Source organism: Helianthus annuus, chromosome 6 (assembly GCF_002127325.2).
Source record: "Helianthus annuus cultivar XRQ/B chromosome 6, HanXRQr2.0-SUNRISE, whole genome shotgun sequence".
NCBI lineage: Eukaryota > Viridiplantae > Streptophyta > Magnoliopsida > Asterales > Asteraceae > Helianthus > Helianthus annuus.
The window spans coordinates 70,432,115-70,451,811 of record NC_035438.2 but is presented as its reverse complement, the minus strand read 5'-3'; the positions used below and the strand labels follow the sequence as shown (position 1 = coordinate 70,451,811).

Here is a 19,697-nt window from a genome sequence, read left to right as displayed (position 1 = left end):
TCAAACATTCTTTTTTAGACGAAAATGATTCTTTGATACAGACAATGTGCAGTTTTAGTAAATCGTTCCACAACCATACAACAAATCATGAATCCCTCTCGTTGCTACCAACATTTTACCTTTCATTGTCAAAATACCAACTTTTAAATAAGAAATAACGAAATCGAAATTTTTGTAATAAAATTTACTTGGTTGAAGTTATTACAATGAAAATCATGGTAATATGTTACTGTAAAAGTGGTTAACTAACATCATCACAAACAAGTAACAATAAAGAAGGGAAGCTAATAGTGGAAAAAAAAGATGGGAAAGTGAAGGATTACTTATTACATAAAGTTACAAGTATTATGATATCTGCAACCTACAATTCCCCTAGAATGAAACAACAAACGGACACAATCCTATGATAGATGTAAACACAACACAAGAAGTCGCCTACCATGACGACCCCCAACACTATGCAAACATTATAAGTACACGATATGTTCTTGTATCAACTGTAGAAACATTAACAGCATACAGTCCGACTGATTCTACATGTCAAGCTGCCAGTGATAGAAAAGTACCACCACCGCCTGTTACCCTATCTTTACCATGGTTGGGACTCCACACGACAGCCATTCTCGAACGCCGCTTCCCCTCCTTCATTCTTGTTCGCTTCTCTCTCTTTATCCTCATCAGTCAGATGACCCCTTTGCCCTTCCGCATCAGGAGCAGCAGCAGCAGCAGTGGTGGTGAAAATACCGATATCAGTCTCTGCAGTAACATTGGCACCATCATTCTCGCTCTTGTATTGATCTTGTGCAGCCGGAACTTCTCCTTTGTTGTTCTCGTTAGCTTCATTGACATCAGCAACCTCATTGACAGGCTTAGTTTCTTCCACTGGGGTTTCTCCTTTGTTGTACTCATTGGCTTCATTGACATCAGCAACCTCATTCACAGGCTTAGTTTCTTCCACTGGGGTTTCTCCTTTGTTGTTCTCATTGGCTTCATTGACATTAGCAACCTCATTCACAGGCTTAGCTTCCTCCTCTGGTGGGGGCATATTTGGAATTTCACACACGCCTTCAACAGGAGTTTCATCTTTCTCGGCTTTTCCTTCAGTTTCCTTGAGGGCATTTTCGTCCTTTTCTTCACCTTCCAGAGGGACATTTGTGTCCTTGTCTTGCTTCTCGCTGTCTTCCGTTGTAGTTTTTTCCGAAGCCTCTTCTTTTTGTTTGTCATCATCAGGTTTTTCTGCTTCCTGCATTTCAACATCTTTCTCTTTCTCTGGGGTTTCATCTTCTTTTTGTTTGTCATCATCAGGTTTTTCTGCTTCCTGCATTTCAATATCTTTCTCTTTCTCTTTCACTTTCTCTGGGGTTTCATCTTCTTCGGGTTCTTTGTCTTTTTTGTCCTTCTTTGAAGCAGAAGACCGTCTAGGTTTTTTCTTGACTGGTTCGGTTTCAACCGGTGGTGGAGCTTGCTTGACTTTCTCAATGATTCTTGAAGACCTCCTCGGTGTTTCGCCGGTTCCCCAGTCGAATTCTGAGATTTTGGGCCCGCCAGGGTGTGCTTTTAGGTATTGATCCAGCTGCTTCCTTGTGGTGATCTCTTCACCAGTTGGCGCAGTGAACACAATCTCGTTTTTCTTTGGTGTCCCTGCTTTCTTTGGCAAGAACTGCAAGTAACAAATCACAATTTAAAATTCAATCAAAGAAGCATATATCCACACGAAAAGAACCCAAAACAATTCAAGTGCTAACCATATGTCATAAAAGAGAGTAAAAATTAATTATTCTGGATATTGCATTTGCTTACTTTAGTTTAATTTGTATTTCAAGTTATCTGTTACTAACCAGAATCAAATAATTAGTTGATACACTCTGCCTACAATAGCCATCGAATTGGATTATAAACTTACAATCTAAATCTTACCCTCTTGAGGGAAATACTAATATACTCATAACACGATTCATATATGCTGCAGCTTATTCTAAACCAAGCTAACCATCAAATAAGGCGGCTTATTCTACAATCTTCCTTAAGAAGCGCATTTACGCTCTTAGAAATATGACCGGCTTCAAAATTTCCATCATTTACCAGAACACTGAATATCTAAACCTCAATCCACTTTACCACAACTCACCTTCATAGGTGACGATGTTCCAACTTATATACATGAACCTAGAACAACCCTGTAAATACTCCCAGTTATGCAATCAACGCCCTTTTAGAAGTTTGTCTTCCAAAGATCAAAGATGACATGCCAACTAATATACTAAACGCTATTGTTCAAGTGATACCGATACGTATCCAATCATCCAAAGAATGTCATTTCTTCGGTGATCATCAGTCATACTTCACTGTTGCTCAACAAATAACAAATAACCAACAGAAAATCAATCATATACTATAGCTATAGAAGTATAATAGAAGTCAGAAAATGAAGTATATCTTCTTAACGAACAGTATCAGAAGGAAAAAAAAATATATCAATAAACTGATTATCAGCATACGCAGTCAAAAGAAATGGTAACACAGCCATATCAAATACCTTGAACACAATTACAGTAATGTGCAGTGATTTTGAAAGTATTTTGTTTTCTCTATAATTGATATGTAGTCATTACACATAAATGAAAAAGAAACCATTCAGGAACCAAAGAAGTCTTGTAACAATAAACAAGTATGAATGTGGACCAACTTATCACATTTATCATCATCTGGTAGTAAGCCAAACATGTGAGAACCACAAAACTAAGCATTCAACTCCAACTTCAAGGATACGTGTTTCAATGTAACCTCATGCTTCAGTTATTACCTCGACTCGTGTCATTTAACTCTTCCCCTCCTCATAAAGTTTCAGCCTTCAGAAACTGTCTTTAAGACGTCATAACAAATGTTTCTCAGACATGAAGCTTTGGCCTTAGTATGGAAAACTTTACTGTAACGTGAATATATGCAAAATAGGTAAAGAAAGGTTGACTTCAGTAGCAAAAGTTAGAATATCATGCATGAATCTTTTCATACTTTAATTGTCATCCAAGTGCATAAAAGCATGTTTCATTTCAACGACACTCTAATTCTTTTGATTATCTTAAATAATGATGATGATGAGAATCATCAAAGCACTTCATGCACAAGATTTCACAGCCTATCTTTCGGCTACTTATTAACCATTTTCATAGTGAAAATTTGATGTAATTAAAATTCTCCAGTAACACAAACTCCAGTAATCCAATACATGCTGAACCCATAGAAGAACAATTAAATTCCTTTCATATCGTCATTGTATATATCTTAACTCTTAAGCACCCATAAGAAGAACAAAATACACGAGGAAGAAAGAACCTCTAGTTAGTTGTCTTAGTGAATCTAAAGTTCTAAACCCCTCGTTCAAAAGACTTCAAAGATCCAACTTAGCTATAACATATCTCTTGTTCTCACCAAGTCAGCACAACATAACAATCACCCACCAAAACATTTTTCATGTGTATCTTTACTTGGTTTATCTAAACAATAACATTTTAAGAGGCCCAAGAATTAAGCTATTGCTTTATCCATTGAAAAAGACAAAACACTTGTAGTGCTTCTTTTAGTGAAAACATTTCAAGTACCTTTTTCCACCCACTAAGGTGTCTTCTTGAACACCATGAGCATCCTTCCATCCTTTATATTTCGATAAACTTAACTGTCTAATACAAGCTATGAACACCTCCATTCTTATGAACATACACTCTAAAACTCCTTTTTCACTTACAGAGATATCTTTTTAGTTCTTAAACAATCCAGAAACCAGCTATAATACACTAGATAGTTCTTTGAAATCCAGAAACCATCCTTTGATTTAACTGTCTAAAATAACAGCCTGTAATCAAAAGTTATGTTCCAGAGCTCGTCTCCCCAACAACTTGATAACTCATAAGCTATTCCCCAATCAAAATTAATATATTTGTAAACACCTTCATTCTTATAAACATACACCTTGAAACTCCTTTTTCACTTACAGATACCTTTGTAATTCTAAAAAGATCTAGTAACAAGCGACACTCCACTAGATAATTCACATTCACAAAGCATATTAAATCTAATTCTTAACTACGATCTCGTTACATAAAAAAACATAGAAAACGTGGTACAGAATAATCAAAGCTTCAAAAACCATAATACAGCCATGAAATTCACCCAAATATCCGATTCTAGACACAGTTAAACCGTACTCAGAATTCAATTTAAAAGATAATTAAACTAAACCGTACTAAAACCTACAGTAATTTGCATATGTGTGCATGCTGACAACATAAAACCTAAAACCCCCAAAATCCCCAAAACTCAACAACACGAACCTCAAAAAAACCCTAAGTCCGAAATTCACAAAACCAAACCAAATTCCACACAAAACACACTAATTCCAGCAAAATCAAGCCACAAACATAACTCAATTTAAACAATCAAGCAACAACACAAACACAAACCCTAACAAAACTCCAAAACAACCGAAACTTAACCACATATGCACAAAGAAGAACAAAAACAGAATGAATCGAGAAGAGAGATAACCGTCTTCTTCCATCCTTCAGGTGCAGGAAGCTCCAACGAAACAACTTCATCATTTGAACTCAAACTCGCCATTTTCGAACAAAAACCTAACGAGTTACGAAGAAGAAAAGGAGGTCTGTGAGTGTAATTAGTCGTCATAAAACGTATATAATCATAGAAGATAGATATACAATTACAGATACAGATAAATCTGGAAGAAATTAGAGTCAAATGATGAGTGAAATTGGGTGGAACGATGAACTTACCTTGGTGTTTCTCTCTCTTCGACTCTGCGATATTCTGGGCGTTTGGGAACTGAAATGGCTTAAAATACCCAACAAAAGTAAATACAGGTGAAGATACACTTTGCAACCCTTAATTATAAAACGATGCATTTTAGGCCCCTGTAGTCTTATTTAGTCTTTTTTTTTTTTTTAATTTATGTTTGGAATTTTTTTATTGACTGATATTAGGTTTTGTTAATGATTTGTTATGTATAATATATAATATTTTCTTTTAATTTCACATGATACGTTTTACGAAAGTTTGGTAACATGGTAGGAACACTTATATATACGATGTACCAACGTCGTATCCACCATGTTCTAACCAGGTTACGTATGTTTTGCTATTCGGTGTCATGTTATGTTCCGTGTTTTACGATACACAGTAGAACATCCTATGGTTTTCATGCGCCTGTCACTATAATCTCGTGTTCACCCGTGATTATATCGGTCACTGCATGATCCGCATAATTTGTATTAGTAGTGTATGAGTCGGGGTACGTTTTAACATTACAAATGAGAATGTGTGTGTGTGATAGCGTATAAAAATTAAGCATATAAGCATGATTGTATTCAAGTATGCGTGTGACCAACGTAGGCAAACCACTCGGGTTATGCCTACGTATAGGTTTCAAGTATGACTACCAAGTAGTGCGAATGTATGAGTATGAGTATGACTGAGGATAAATACGTATAAGATTTGCATGTAGTATAGTTCGTATAAGTCAAAGTATAGTGAGATTATGCATATAAGTTACCATGTAGTTTTGAGTCAAAATTGCGATGATGATAAGTGTAAGATTGTCATGAAATATTGATGGCCTAAATTTAAACGTGTATGATGGTATGAATGTGTATAGTTGTTTGAGCAAATCATAGAGTTTATTGAATCCAAATAGGTTGGGTCTGCTAGGAATGAAGAATCAGATTTGTGAATGTTAGGAGAATATTGAGAAAAAAGTATTAGTTTGCGATGATGAAAGATGTGGTTTGTAAAAAGGAAAATACTACTCTTGTTTCGAAAATTAGGATTCGCGTATGTCGTAGATTGTCTGCCCCTATTAAGTTTTCTTGCCCACGTGTTTCGATTTAAAATTGTGTATTAGTTTGAAAAGGTTTTGAAACAATGAGCTTGCTTCATTGAAAGTATTTTTATATTGAAATAAGAAAATTTGTGTTTTGAAAATTTTTCATAGAAGAACTTTGGTTCTGAAAAGAAGTTTAGCAAAATGGACTTACAGATAGTCGACTTCGTTGACATAGGCATGTAGGCTTAGGGTTACTATGTCTAGTGTACGTATTGGGAGCTTATTTGGCCGATGAAATGGTTGTGGTAGGTTGATCGAATGGTAATTTGATGGTAAAGTGTCAGGTTCCGACTAAATACCTATATGTACGATACTTGGTGTTTAACGACCCGGTGTACGAGCGAGTTGCCGGTCATGGATGTTGAGAGTTTCTCTAGGTATGGTCCGTATTGGTTTTCTCGGGTTGTGAGTATGGACGAAGGTTGTAAGAGTTTCATCCTTGTTTTAAGGTATTGATGGATTTCTGGTAGGAGAGCTAGTTCTAATTTAGGATACGTTTGTTGAAAATCGATGTCTTGAGGGTGTATGGATAGGCCATTTGCATTTATTGGTTAGGTTGACTATGGATCGATTATGTTTACCAGCTGAGCTAGGTTAACGAAGCGACATCTATAAGATTCATTTGCATTTGGTTCCCTATTTGGAACAAAATGTCGTTAAGGTGCTAGTATGATGTGAGCATGTTTCAGTGATTGGACGAGGTATGAATTAGTGGGCAAGAGATTCGTTAGGCCGAATAAGTATGTAGGTAGTGATATGCGCAAAATGCAACATATAAATTATATCAATTGTGTCATAAAACTAACCCTTTTTAGTACTAATGTTGGAAAAAGTGTGCTTTTGTCTTCCTTTTGTATTTTCAGGATTAAATGAGCTCAAATTAACAAAAGAAGCAAAAAGATAGCAAAATCCAACATAAATACAAGAAAAGGGACAAAAGTGGATTGCCCGACCCCTCGACAGCATCCTCCCAAGCAAAACAAAGAAGGCAGAAGACTGAACACGCCCCGTGCTCAGCGAGCACGGGGCCGTGCCCAAGAAGCAGCAGAAAAGACAAACTAATAGAAGCTTCTATTGCCCACCACGGGGCCGTGCCCAGGGACACGGGGGCGTGGTCAGAGTACTATAGGCGCATTTATTGTAATTGCGAATTACAATTAATGAAGAGAGAGAGTGTCAGACGGACACGGGGCCGTGCCCAGTGGGCACGGGGCCGTGCCCAGGCTTCTGTTTAGCCTATAAATAGGAGTGCTTGGAGCCATTCCAATTCATCCCTTGGCACACCACCTCTCTCACACTTCACCCACCACCCACCACCATCACAACACCATCATCCACCACCATCATCCATTGTCCATCATAGAGTGTGTGAGTCGTCTCGGGATCCAAGATTGATCGTAAGAGTTCTTGACAATCAAAGGCCATGTTTGCCTAAGTCTCTTACATCACTTGGTGAAGACAAGTGTCTAGTGTAATACTTTTTATTTTTAATCTTTTGCACTTTTTATTTGGTTTTGTATTAATGACTTTAATAACTAGTTTCTTATGTTGAAGGTGATTCTTCCTTATCGTTTGTCTGTGGTGTCTTGACATTATTTTACTGTCTATATAAAATAAAAGATTTTCACCATTCATATCTCCACGGTCTATATGGAGGTATGTTGGCTACCTGGTCGGGGGTTAAGGGAACGGTTTGGTAAGAGTCTTGCCCTTGTTCAGCGTTTAGAGGTCCTGCAAGGGACCTGGGTCAATTTTAGTAGGATCTCCTTCAATACCCAAAGGTATTGGATGGCGGGGATCCAAACTCTTTGACCCCCTCATAAGTTAAACTACTATTAATACTATAACCCGGCTATTTAGGACTGTATCCCTGCTGACTCAGACTACTTAGTCGAGGGTAACGTCACCTTCAAAAGAGGGGCCTACCATAATTTGCATTAATAACTTAATTAATTATCTTTCAATAATCCGACCCTTTAGGATTGTATCCTTGCTGACTCAAACTACTGGGTTGAGGGTAGCGTCACCTTCAAAAGAGGGGCCTACTATAAAACTAAGATAATCTCTTAAACAAGTGCAAAAGTGTGAAAATAATCAAAGGTTACACTATACACGAGTCGGATCCAAGTGATTCATCTTGTCTATCTGATTTTCTTTTTAATTTTATTTTTATTTTTCAGCATTTAGTTAGTTTTATTTTCTTAGTTTTAAAATCTTTTCTAACATTTTGATTTGATTAGACGTTGAGGATAAACCGGTACTAAAAGCTCTTGTGTCCTTGGACGACCTCGGTATCTTACCAACACTATACTACGCCCACGATGGGAGCACTTGCCCATATGTGTGTTTAGTGTTAGTAAATATCGTGTTTTATAAATTTAAAACTTGGCTAAAAAGTGTAAAAAGGGCTTAAAATATATACCTAAAACATATACACACTAACACGCATCAAGTTTTTGGCGCCGTTGCCAGGGATACAAGGGTTTTAAGAAAGTTAGGAATCCACGGCCTAATCATTTTTTTTATTTTCTTTTTATTTTTTTAGGATTTTTCTAGTTTTTCAGCTTCTGCAGAGCTCAGCACGGGCCGTGCCTGGTCGGACACGGGCCGTGCCCAGCAGTGTTACTGGCAGTTTTTAGTTTTCCGAGTTACAGAAGGCTGACCACGGGGCCGTGTCGGTGCAACACGGGGCCGTGTCCAACTCTCTAGTAACAGGGATCCGAAAAACAATCACTGTAACTCCGACCATGGGCCGTGTTCACTGAGCACGGGGCCGTGGTGAACCTTCTGACCAACATTCTTTTCTGTTTTTGTTGCAGGACTTGGAACCCGACGCCACCTCTACGTAGTGTATGAGCTCCAGTTCTAATAAAGACATAAAAGAACCTCTAGAAGAACCCGAACGCTTTCTCAGAAAAAGACTAAAAGCTAAAAACCAAGAGAAGGTTTCGGGGAACCTACTTCCAATGGCGGACCAACGTACCCTCATGGATTATCTATGACCCACCATAGGTAATCTCGGCGCCGCTATCAATGCACCAAATGTTGAAGCCAATAACTTCGAACTTCGGCCGCATTTGATACAGATGCTTCAAAACTCTGCAACCTTCGATGGGCTTGCGGACGAGGATCCCCATCTACATATTACTAATTTCTTAGAAATATGTGATACCTTTCGGATCAATGGAGCATCAAATGACGCCATCCGCCTCCGAATGTTTCCTTTTTCACTAAAAGACCGAGCAAAGGCTTGGCTTAACGCCCTCCCAGCTGGATCGGTAAACACCTGGGATGAACTAGCCCAAAAATTTCTATATAAGTATTTCCCTCCCGCTAAAACGGCTAAATTAATGACTGAAATTAATACCTATTCACAAGAGGACGGGGAATCCTTATATGAAACTTGGGAAAGGTTCAAGGAGCTATAGCAAAAATGTCCTCATCACGGTCTTGCGATATGGCAACAAGTATCCGCTTTCTATAATGGGTTGTTGCCACACACAAGATAAACACTTGACTCTAGCTCCGGGGGACTTTTAGGTAATCGCCGCCCGCATGAAATATATAATCAAATTGAGGAAATTGCTCAAACCAACTTCTAGTGGCACACTCCCCGAGGCAATAAATCTATTGCCCCGGGCGCCCATAAGGTTGATGAAAGCACCTCTTTACAAGCCCAAATTGAGGCCCTTTCTTCTAAAATTAAAAGTTAGAGATGACAAAAACAGTCTCGGTTATGGCTTGTGAAGGGTATGGTGGGCCACATGAAAATTGGAGTTGTATGAAAGAAACAGATGATCAAACAGAATCGGTAAACTACATTGATAATAGACCTAGGCCGTCGGGTCCCCCAACGGGCACCTACAACCAAGGATGGCGAAACCACCCTAACCTTGGTTAGAGAGAACCCGGCAATAGTAGTAACCAACAAAATCAACGAACAAACTTTCAACAACCAAGAAATGAGTCACAAAAGGTGGATGAGAGAGGCTTGAAGATACTATATCTCGCCTTATCTCCGACACTGAAAAGAAAAACTCGGATAGGTTTCTAGAATTAGAATCAAATTTTAGAAATCAACAAGCTAGTATACAAAACATCGAAAAAGAAATAAATCAACTAGCCCAAAATTTCTCCGAGAGACCGCAAGGCGCATTACTAAGTAATACCGAAACAAACCCAAAGGCGCAAGTTCATCTCATCACCTTACGGAACCGTACCATGGGTCCCGCGGAAGGGCCACCGCCTACTGAGGAGATCACATCACCGCCCCATCAAGAGAAGGTTACTCCTCCACCATCAGAGCCCACCAAGGCTCCTCCGATTCCGTACCCCGGTAGGTTAATCCGTCAAAAGACCAATGAGCAATTCGCAAAATTCGAAAGTCTACTAAAACAATTGCATGTCAACATTCCTTTCATTGACGTCCTAACCCAAATGCCTAAATACTCTAAATTCATGAGGGACTTCCTCACTCATAAAAGGAAAATTGAAACATTGCAATTAGTTAACTTAGGCGAAGAATGCTCTGCCCTCGTACTCAACAAACTCCCCCAAAAGAAAATTGATCCCGGAAGCTTCACAATTCCTTGCTCGATCGGGGACTCCCCCGTTCGTAATGCACTAGCCGACCTTGGGGCTAGCATTAACCTCATACCCGCATCAATGTTCAAAAGACTCGGCCTAGGAAAAACGAGTCCTACAAAAATGAGTATACAACTTGCTGATCAATCCGTCAAATTCCCGCAAGGTGTCATTGAAAATCTCCTAGTCAAGGTCGACAATTTCGTCTACCCGGCCGACTTTGTTATACTTGATATGGAAGAAGACACCGAAGTCCCCCTCATACTAGGGAGACCATTTCTCGCCACCGCACAAGCAGTGGTGGACATGAATGACGGAACACTCACTTTAAAATATGGGGATAATGAAGTAAAGTTCGGGGTTGGGAAGAGAATAGAGGACGATGACCCGGTCAATTACATGAAGGTTATTGATTCGAGTTTGGATGATGCTCTCCGACGGTGCAACATGGGATGCAAAACATCCCGCTCGGAAAACATATAACCTCGCCTTGGGTCTAGCCAAGGACCCTTATAAACGTGGCGCACCACGGAGGCATTCCGCGGAACTATCCTTAGTTTAGTTTAATCTTTTAGTTTTAATTTGCAGGAATAAAACACACTCGGGATGGTCAAGGATAACAAGGGAAACGAGAAACATGGCCCCATGCACGAAAACAGGGCCACCCGACAACAATTTCTTCATTACAGTAAGCTCAGCACGGGCCGTGTCCAGCCAACACGGCCCCGTGCTGAACATCCTGCAGAAAATTGCCCACTTCAGGTAACTGGACACGAGCCGTGTTCACTGAACACGCCCCGGTGTCCAGGCTTCTGTTTCTTTTCTTTAATTTTTGTTCCTGGCACCTGAACACGGGGCCGTGCTCGGTCACCACATGGCCGTGTCCAGACTGCCAGTAATATAAAATTTTGCTTTTAACACCATTTTACACATTCAATTAACCTAAAAACTTATTTTTGGGACACATTGAGGACAATGTGTAATTTAAGTGTGGGGGGATGCTAAAACCTTGAATTTTGCAAGTCCTAATAACAAGCCTTACACAAAACTCTATTGGAACCGCTAATCACCCCAAATTTTTTTTTTCAAAAAATTTAATTTTTTTACTTGTCTAAGTTTAAGTTGGGAATTCTAATTCTAACAAAGTTATATTTTTACAAATTTACAACCGATTGCGTCGTGATAAAAAGAACCAACATAAGAAAATTATGAAACGACATGACAAGCTTAGTTAAAATTTGATTATATATACTTGATCAAGTAAAAACCCATTCCCACAAAAGTGAGTTTTGAGCCTTTATAGAGCATACAAATATACATCTTTACACTAAATGCTCATTTTTCGTTTCTCGTGTGAATAGCCGCTTGGTTCTTACAACTCTAGAACTTGCCACGATAATTCATTCCCGGTCCTTACCAACTTAAACCCAAGTAAGTAAATGATGGAGACATTAGGACTAACCCTTTTTCTTTCAATACCATTATTTTCATTTTCTTTTCACCTACCCAAAAATTCCCCCTAGTTAACCCCTTTGAGCCTAAACCTTTTTATTTCTTAACCCAAAACCCTTTTACCCACCAAAATCCCTTTTTCATTTTTAACCCCTTATTTTAGTAACAAAGCTGGGTTTTTGTGTGACTCTTCCGAAAAAAAAATGAATGACGATGAAGTTGGAAATAAACAAACAAAGCTCCTCAAACAAAAGCTTGTTTGAATAAATACTTCATTAAAAATAAAAAGTCACAAAAACAAAATGTTTTACGAAAACCAATGCTTTTTACGCCTTTCGCCCTTTTCAACTAACCACTAACCCAACCACCCATCTTTAGCCTAAGTCTAACCATTCACCCAAAAAGTCCTCTTGATATTTACAAAGGTATAAAGTTAAAAAGGAGGAGGATTGATTGCTTGGCAAGCTTATGGTAGAAATAAGTTCCATGCCGCTCTCGAGTGATTCACTAAAAATACACCTTCAGCCGAGTGTGAGTGATTTCCCCCGTGAGGTATGTGAACTTGTATATAAATGGAATTTTAAAAAGGTACGTTATGCCTTAATAAATAATTTATCTTATGAAATGTTTTTAATAAATCATGACGAATAGGATTGTAAATAAATAAAAATAAAACCTAAACGATCTTGGAAAATCCCAACACTCTATGACAAGCCCAAAACCTTCTCTTCTACCCATTCCATTTGGGAGTGAATAAAGCCACATTATAAAGAGTTTTGCTTGAGGACAAGCAAAGATTCAAGTGTGGGGGTATTTGATACGCGCAAAATGCAACATATAAATTATATCAATTGTGGCATAAAACTAACCCTTTTTTAGTACTAATGTTGGAAAAAGTGTGCTTTTGTCTTCCTTTTGTATTTTCAGGATTAATGAGCTCAAATTAACAAAAGAAGCAAAAAGATAGCAAAATCTAACATAAATACAAGAAAAGAGACAAAAGTGAATTGCCCGACCCCTCGACAGCATCCTCCCAAGCAAAACAAAGAAGGCAGAAGACTGAACACGCCCCGTGCTCAGCGAGCACGGGGCCGTGCCCAAGAAGCAGCAGAAAAGACAAACTAATAGAAGCTTCTATTGCCCACCACGGGGCCGTGCCCAGCGGACACGGGGGCGTGGTCAGAGTACTGCAGGCGCATTTATTGTAATTGCGAATTACAATTAATGAAGAGAGAGAGTGTCAGACGGACACGGGGCCGTGCCCAGGATTCTGTCAGCCTATAAATAGGAGTGCTTGGAGCCATTTCAATTCATCCCTTGGCACACCACCTCTCTCACACTTCACCCACCACCCACCACCATCACAACACCATCATCCACCACCATCATCCATTATCCATCATAGAGTGTGTGAGTTGTCTCGGGATCCAAGATTGATCGTAAGAGTTCTTGACAATCAAAGGCCATGTTTGCCTAAGTCTCTTACATCACTTGGTGAAGACAAGTGTCTAGTGTAATACTTTTTATTTTTAATCTTTTGCACTTTTTATTTGGTTTTGTATTAATGACTTTAGTAACTAGTTTCTTATGTTGAAGGTGATTCTTCCTTATCGTTTGTCCGTGGTGTCTTGACATTATTTTACTGTCTATATAAAATAAAAGATTTTCACCATTCATATCTCCACGGTCTATATGGAGGTATGTTGGCTACCTGGTCGGGGGTTAAGGGAACGGTTTGGTAAGAGTCTTGTCCTTGTTCAGCGTTTAGAGGTCCTGCAAGGGACCTGGGTCAATTTTAGTAGGATCTCCTTCAATACCCAAAGGTATTGGATGATGGGGATCCAAACTCTTTGACCCCCTCATAAGTTAAACTACTATTAATACTATAACCCGGCTATTTAGGACTGTATCCATGCTGACTCAGACTACTTAGTCGAGGGTAACGTCACCTTCAAAAGAGGGGCCTACCATAATTTGCATTAATAACTTAATTAATTATCTTTCAATAATCCGACCCTTTAAGATTGTATCCTTGCTGACTCAAACTACTGGGTTGAGGGTAACGTCACCTTCAAAAGAGGGGCCTACTACAATAACTAAGATAATCTCTTAAACACGTGCAAAAGTGCAAAAATAATCAAAGGTTACACTATACACGAGTCGGATCCAAGTGATTCATCTTGTCTATCTGTTTTTATTTTTATTTTTCAGCATTTAGTTAGTTTTATTTTCTTAGTTTTAAAATATTTTCTAACATTTTGATTTGATTAGACGTTGAGGATAAACCGGTACTAAAATCTCTTGTGTCCTTGGACGACCTCGGTATCTTACCAACACTATACTACGCCCACGATGGGAGCACTTGCCCATATGTGTGTTTAGTGTTAGTAAATATCGTGTTTTATAAATTTAAAACTTGGCTAAAAAGTGTAAAAAGGGCTTAAAATATATACCTAAAACATATACACACTAACACGCATCAGGTAGCATTTCACAAGATTTTGAAAATCGGGTAACAAAACATTTAAAGTATGATTAGGAATTCCGCATATGTAATTTAGTTAAATAGATTAGGTTTTGATAAAAAATTACCGAAGCAATTAAGTGATCAAATTTAGTTTGTGAGGTAGTGTGCTATTGATGTTTGCAAAAATATGTTTAAGTTGATTGTATATGAAACCAGTTTCAGGATATAGCTCAAGGATATCAAACTATATCAATAATCAAACAATGAGAGATAAAGTTAAAGGTTGACATGAGATGTACGAGGAAAGCCCTTGATCAATCTACATCGCTGGCATAAAACCTCGGGAGCTGACAATCGTCAGCTGCCTTGTTCTTCTTATTGCTTGAATAACCAGGATACAGTTGTAGGATAATGCTCGGATCGGATCTAAGTGTTACAATGATTGTGATGTGTGAGTGTTAGAGTGTGTTTGCAGATAGAAATGAGAGTGTACGAGTAAGAGAGCTCAAAAAAGTGTGTGTTTCCTATGATCCGGCACTCCTATTTATAGTTACAAGAACAAACAAACTATCCTATAACTCCGGGATATTATGAATATTCTCTAATGACCGTTGTAGACCACTTCTTCCGGCTTCAATGTCTTTTTCCCAGCCAATTTGAGCGAGTCTTCAGGAGAATTAGTCTTTAGGAACGTTAACAACTTGCAGCCATAGCCTACAAGTAAATCGTTAGTTATAATCAAGATACTCCCGCAGGATGTTACCAATATCCTGGTTCGGTATTCTGACCACAGATAGATAACATAAACTAAAGATATATTATCAGGATATAGGTTCAGAATTCCACCCATAACAATTGCCCCCAAAAATATTGTCGCTGGATTATCCTAATCAAATGGTTATATTTTTAATCTTTTGAGGCCCTTAATTGATTTGAAGAGATGATGTGACATGGAACAACTTCCCATGTTATTTTCACTCATTGCATGCCTTTATCTTCTCCTTATTATCTCCTTTTTAACTGTCATTCCAAAAATTGAAAAGGTAATATTCTCTCTTATCTTTAACCCTCTTCATTTCCTCTTTCTTTACCTCCGATCAGTTATGGCGAGACAGACCCGATCATCCTCCTTCGACTCGACTCCTACCTTCACGGTTCAAACCTACTCCAAAATTCGGAGCGAGAAGTCTGCACATTTGATAACGCCTACATCGCAGCCCTCCGATCATTCGACATCTTCTCGGACGGAGCAATTTTCTGGCCGTTTGATCGGGATCTCCGATCAGACGTGTCGTCTACCGAATGGCTATGTTTCTTGGCCTTTCCTTTTACCTCGGGCCTCCGATTTCTGTTCTCTGACTTTATTATGGATTTCTTTCGCACCACCGGCCTGAGCTTTAGCCAAATCATGCCCATGGTTTGGAGAGTTTTAGTCATTCTTGACCGCATCAAGAACAATCATGTCCCTGACATTTGTGTCAATGATCTCCCTGTAGTTTACCGACTGAGATCCCACAGGTCTAGCCGCTTCTTGCTTTACTCTACTTCCAAGAACCCTCTTATCCTTCGGGCCACCCAGAATGAAGAAGAGTGGAAAACCAAGTTCTTCTTTGTGAAAAGAAGTTCCATACCTGGTGGTAAGAGTTTTCCAATGAAGTGGTTAACAAAGGGTAGGAGTTAGGGTTTTAGGAATATCCCTAAAATTATCCTGCTTAATATCCTTGTTAGAACTTGTGAGATCGTTGATACTTGTATTGGATTGATTTTGTTATAGTTTGTAGCTTTATTGAAGTCTAGGGACTAAAGTTGTAATGTTTTGTAAGTAGCAAATCTGACTTGGTGTAATTAAGATGCCAACATAATTATAATTATGCTGGCAAGTCATATACTATATAAGCTAATGAAATGTTGCCCTAGCCAAGCTTTTGGCCAGTCTTGGTGAAAAACTTATGTTGTTTATCTTTGATCATCTTTGATAGTGCTTAATCAGATCTCTAGGTGCTCTATTGCTTATTTCTTTGTTTGGATTCAATACAACACTTGTTGTAATCATCAAACCATTAGCTTCATCTTCATTCTATGATTTTTCTTAACTTTCTCATAGTGCAAACACCTAATCAATAGGTGTTTTGGACTAAAACAATCAACCACTGTGATCCGAATTGATATTGGGATCTACAATTTGGTATTAGAGCCTTAGTGCTCTTGGTTGTTATGTCTTTGTTAAGATTCTTCAAGTTTTGAAGGTTTTTCAAAAGTTTCAAGTTTTTCAAATTTTTGGGCTTAAAATGGATTGACTTGGTGTGTTTAATTGATAGGTTTTTGTTAATAAGTGATTAGGGAGTCATTTTGGACATTTTGATGCAAAGAAACATGATTTTTAGTCGTTTTTTGGTGATTAGAGGGTTTTAGTTCGTGTTAAACCCTCTGGTCAGCGTAAATAATTTTGAATACAACGAAGATATCCTTTGAATATAGCGGATTTAATTTGAATATCGCATAATTAACAAATTCGCCGATCAAACGCGAGCGAATTTGTTAATTACCGGCGAAATAGCGTCAGTGACCCTTTAGCGAATTTATCGAAGGCGACTTCGAGGACAGTGATAAAGAACCACAACGTTTTTATCACAGTGATCGGCGAATTTAGCCAAACTAACGTGTTTGTTAATTGTCTCAGCAGAATTAGCTATCTTCACTCGTGCAGGATCCATCCTCTGTCTGGCGAAGTTATTTCATTGGCGAAGTTGTCGGCGAAATTGTTCTGGTTCACTTATTTCAGTTAGTTTTTCAGCGATATTATCCTCTTTTCCGGCGAAATTGTTTTTCATTTGGCTACTCAGCAAAATTAGCTTCTGATCATCAAACTTAAGTCAAAAATCAATCAAAATGTCTTTGAATCAATTGAACCCAATTGCTCAAGCTGAACTTGAGACCGGAACCGCTACAAGACCACCAAAGCTGAAAGGAGAAGCTGATTTTGGTACTTGGAAGAACCGTATCAAATCGTTCTTCGAATACACTGATTACAATCAATGGATTTCCGTCACCGTTGGACCCCACGTACCAACGGTGGTTCGAGGAGACGTGATAGTTGCCAACAACGACCCCACCACCTACACTGACGAAGACAAAACCCTAATCCAACGTGATCATCGTGCACATGCTGCTTTAACCATGGCTTTGTCAACTGATGACTGTAACATGTTCGAGGAGTACACCACTGCAAATGATCTTTGGCTCGCTTTAATTGACTATTACGAGGGAAATGAAGAGCTAATTCAGAACAAAAGAGACATGGTGCAGAAGGAATACGACATGTTTGGTGGAATTCGTGGAGAAAGCCTTTCCAATCATATCAGTCGCTTTCTAAGTATGATCACCAAGATGAAGAAGGCAGGAAATTCCATCACTAACCGTGCTGCCATAAAGAAGCTTTTGGACTCGCTTCCAAAGGAATGGAGCCTGCAGTGCATGATGATCAAAAGGGATTTTCTCAACAACCCAAATCCTGTCACTCTATCCAATTTAATCAACACTTTGAAGGCTTTTGAAATGGATGTCAACAAACGAGAAATGAATACGGCTGGTTACACCCCAAAGTCTGCTTAGACTTCTGCTGGATTGAAGAACGTGGCACTTCTTGCATCAGAAGGCGTCAGTCAACAAGCTCAAACACGACTTACTTTAACGCTTCCGCAAGCGCGTCAAAGGCTCCACAATCCAGTGAAAAGACAACTATGGTCGGTGACACTCAAGCCTTAAAAGTTTCAACTAAAAATGTGGCACTTTTCAACATGTTTCTGAGCAGCTATGAAGCTCTGATGTCGGGAGAGCTCAAGAAGGAGATGTTCACTGCTGAAGACATGTATCAGGTTGATCCATATGACATGGAGGAGATGGACTTGAAATGGCAGATGGCTATGATCACTCAAAGGTTAAAGAAGTTTCAGGACAAGACTGGGAAGCGTCTAGCTCTTGGAAAAGCTGGTTTCGACAAATCCAAGCTGAGATGTTACAACTACAAGAATTTGGGTCACTTCAAGCGAGATTGTCCACTTTTAAAGAATGGAAATGCTGAAAATGCTCCTGCTATTAGGCAAATTGGTATTGAAGAGAACAACAACAACAATGTTGCTCCTAACACAGCGAAAGCTTTGGTGGTTGAGGATTGTGATTGGGCTGAAGAAATTGCTGAAGCCAAGGAACAAGCTAACAAAGCTCTCATGGCAAAGATCTCGAGCGGGTCATCATCTTCATCATCAAAACCTGTGGAGAAACAGGCTGCTGGAATCCTAAAGGAGACAATGCTACTGACAAGGGTCTGAAGAGCATTCTCACCCCCTCTGAGCCTGAGAAAGACAAGAATCCTGAAGAAGCTGAGAAGCCTAAGGAGCAGGTTTAGAAAGAAACAACCGATGAGAAGAAAGAGAAAGCAAAAGCCTCAACTACAGCTATGAAAACTGGATCCTCAAAGGAGAAGGCAGACAAGGACTTGGTAAATAGCATTCCGCACGAATTTAAAGTAAAATTATGCACCAATCATGCGTAAACGTCGTGGCATACTATACGTTTCTCAATCTTGAAATTATGAGGGAATTCAATAAAGAACTCAAAGAAAATGAGGCCGCATATCAGAGAAAGTTGAATTCAACTTTAGCTAAAATGCAAACTCTAAAAGAATTCATTTTTAGAAAAGATTTTATCATCAATGATTTAACAGAAAGATTAGAAAAATCTTTGAATGAAAACAACAAATTACAAATTATAATAGACAAATGGAATGTCAGTCAAAAGGCCTTTACTGACATCAAAAACTGCCAACGACCAACGTATGTAAAAGATGGGATCGGGTATAAGGATAGGCAAGGAAATGAAAGAAAACTTTTCTTTCCATCACATAGCAAACACTATGTGCCTATGGCAGCACGATTAAAAATGAAATAACCGCTGATATTCCTAAAAGTAATGCAGATTCATTTGTGTGTAAAGAAGATGTGTGCAATGAGGATGAAGACTGCGGCGGTTCAAAAATAGGAATAGGTTATTCAGGCGACAGTTATTCCACTGTTAACTGGTTCACCTGGAACTGTGATAAGAAAAACAATATTCAGGATGAATGTAATAATTTAACTAAGACGGATGCCTGTAATAGCCATGTGCCTAAATTTAACTCTTTGGATGGCTGTAAGGGCCATGTGCCTACATTTAAAACCTGTGATCGTGAACATGCTATGCTTGAATGTCAAGATTTAAATTCTGCATTTTGTGATGATAAAAATGTGTGTGAATCTCCTATAT

At 38.8% G+C, this 19,697-nt stretch overlaps 1 protein-coding gene and 1 non-coding gene across 4 annotated transcripts; both read right to left on the bottom strand.

Annotated features, from left to right (window-relative positions):
• Positions 1-288: 288 nt before the first annotated feature.
• On the bottom strand, positions 289-4,885 carry LOC110865624 (methyl-CpG-binding domain-containing protein 11). Of its 3 annotated transcripts, none has more exons than XM_035974830.1 (4): positions 4,788-4,832; positions 4,543-4,628; positions 2,804-2,926; positions 289-1,660 (listed from the first exon to the last, which is right to left on the bottom strand). In XM_035974830.1, exons 3-4 carry the CDS (start codon positions 2,816-2,818, stop codon positions 590-592), a joined length of 1,086 nt encoding a protein of 361 aa, XP_035830723.1. In that variant the 5' UTR covers positions 2,819-2,926; positions 4,543-4,628; positions 4,788-4,832; the 3' UTR covers positions 289-589. The 3 variants fall into 3 exon arrangements, with proteins under 3 accessions (XP_035830723.1, XP_035830724.1, XP_021970635.1); XM_035974831.1 differs by having other exon boundaries at positions 2,804-2,862; XM_022114943.2 differs by lacking the exon at positions 2,804-2,926 and having other exon boundaries at positions 4,788-4,885.
• A 4,352-nt stretch (positions 4,886-9,237) lies between these two features.
• Positions 9,238-9,344, bottom strand: LOC118479935. Its single transcript, XR_004861577.1, has one exon. It is a non-coding gene; the product is annotated as a small nucleolar RNA R71 (small nucleolar RNA).
• Positions 9,345-19,697: the final 10,353 nt, after the last annotated feature.

What these genes read in the sequence shown, in the direction of transcription:
- LOC110865624 (XM_022114943.2), bottom strand. Translation starts at nt 4,614, where the DNA reads ATGGCGAGTTTGAGTTCAAATGATGAAGTTGTTTCGTTGGAGCTTCCT. An exon ending in CTGAAGGATGGAAGAAGACG is followed by an intron (nt 1,661 to 4,542) that starts GTTATCTCTCTT and finishes TGTTACTTGCAG; the next exon opens with TTCTTGCCAAAGAAAGCAGG.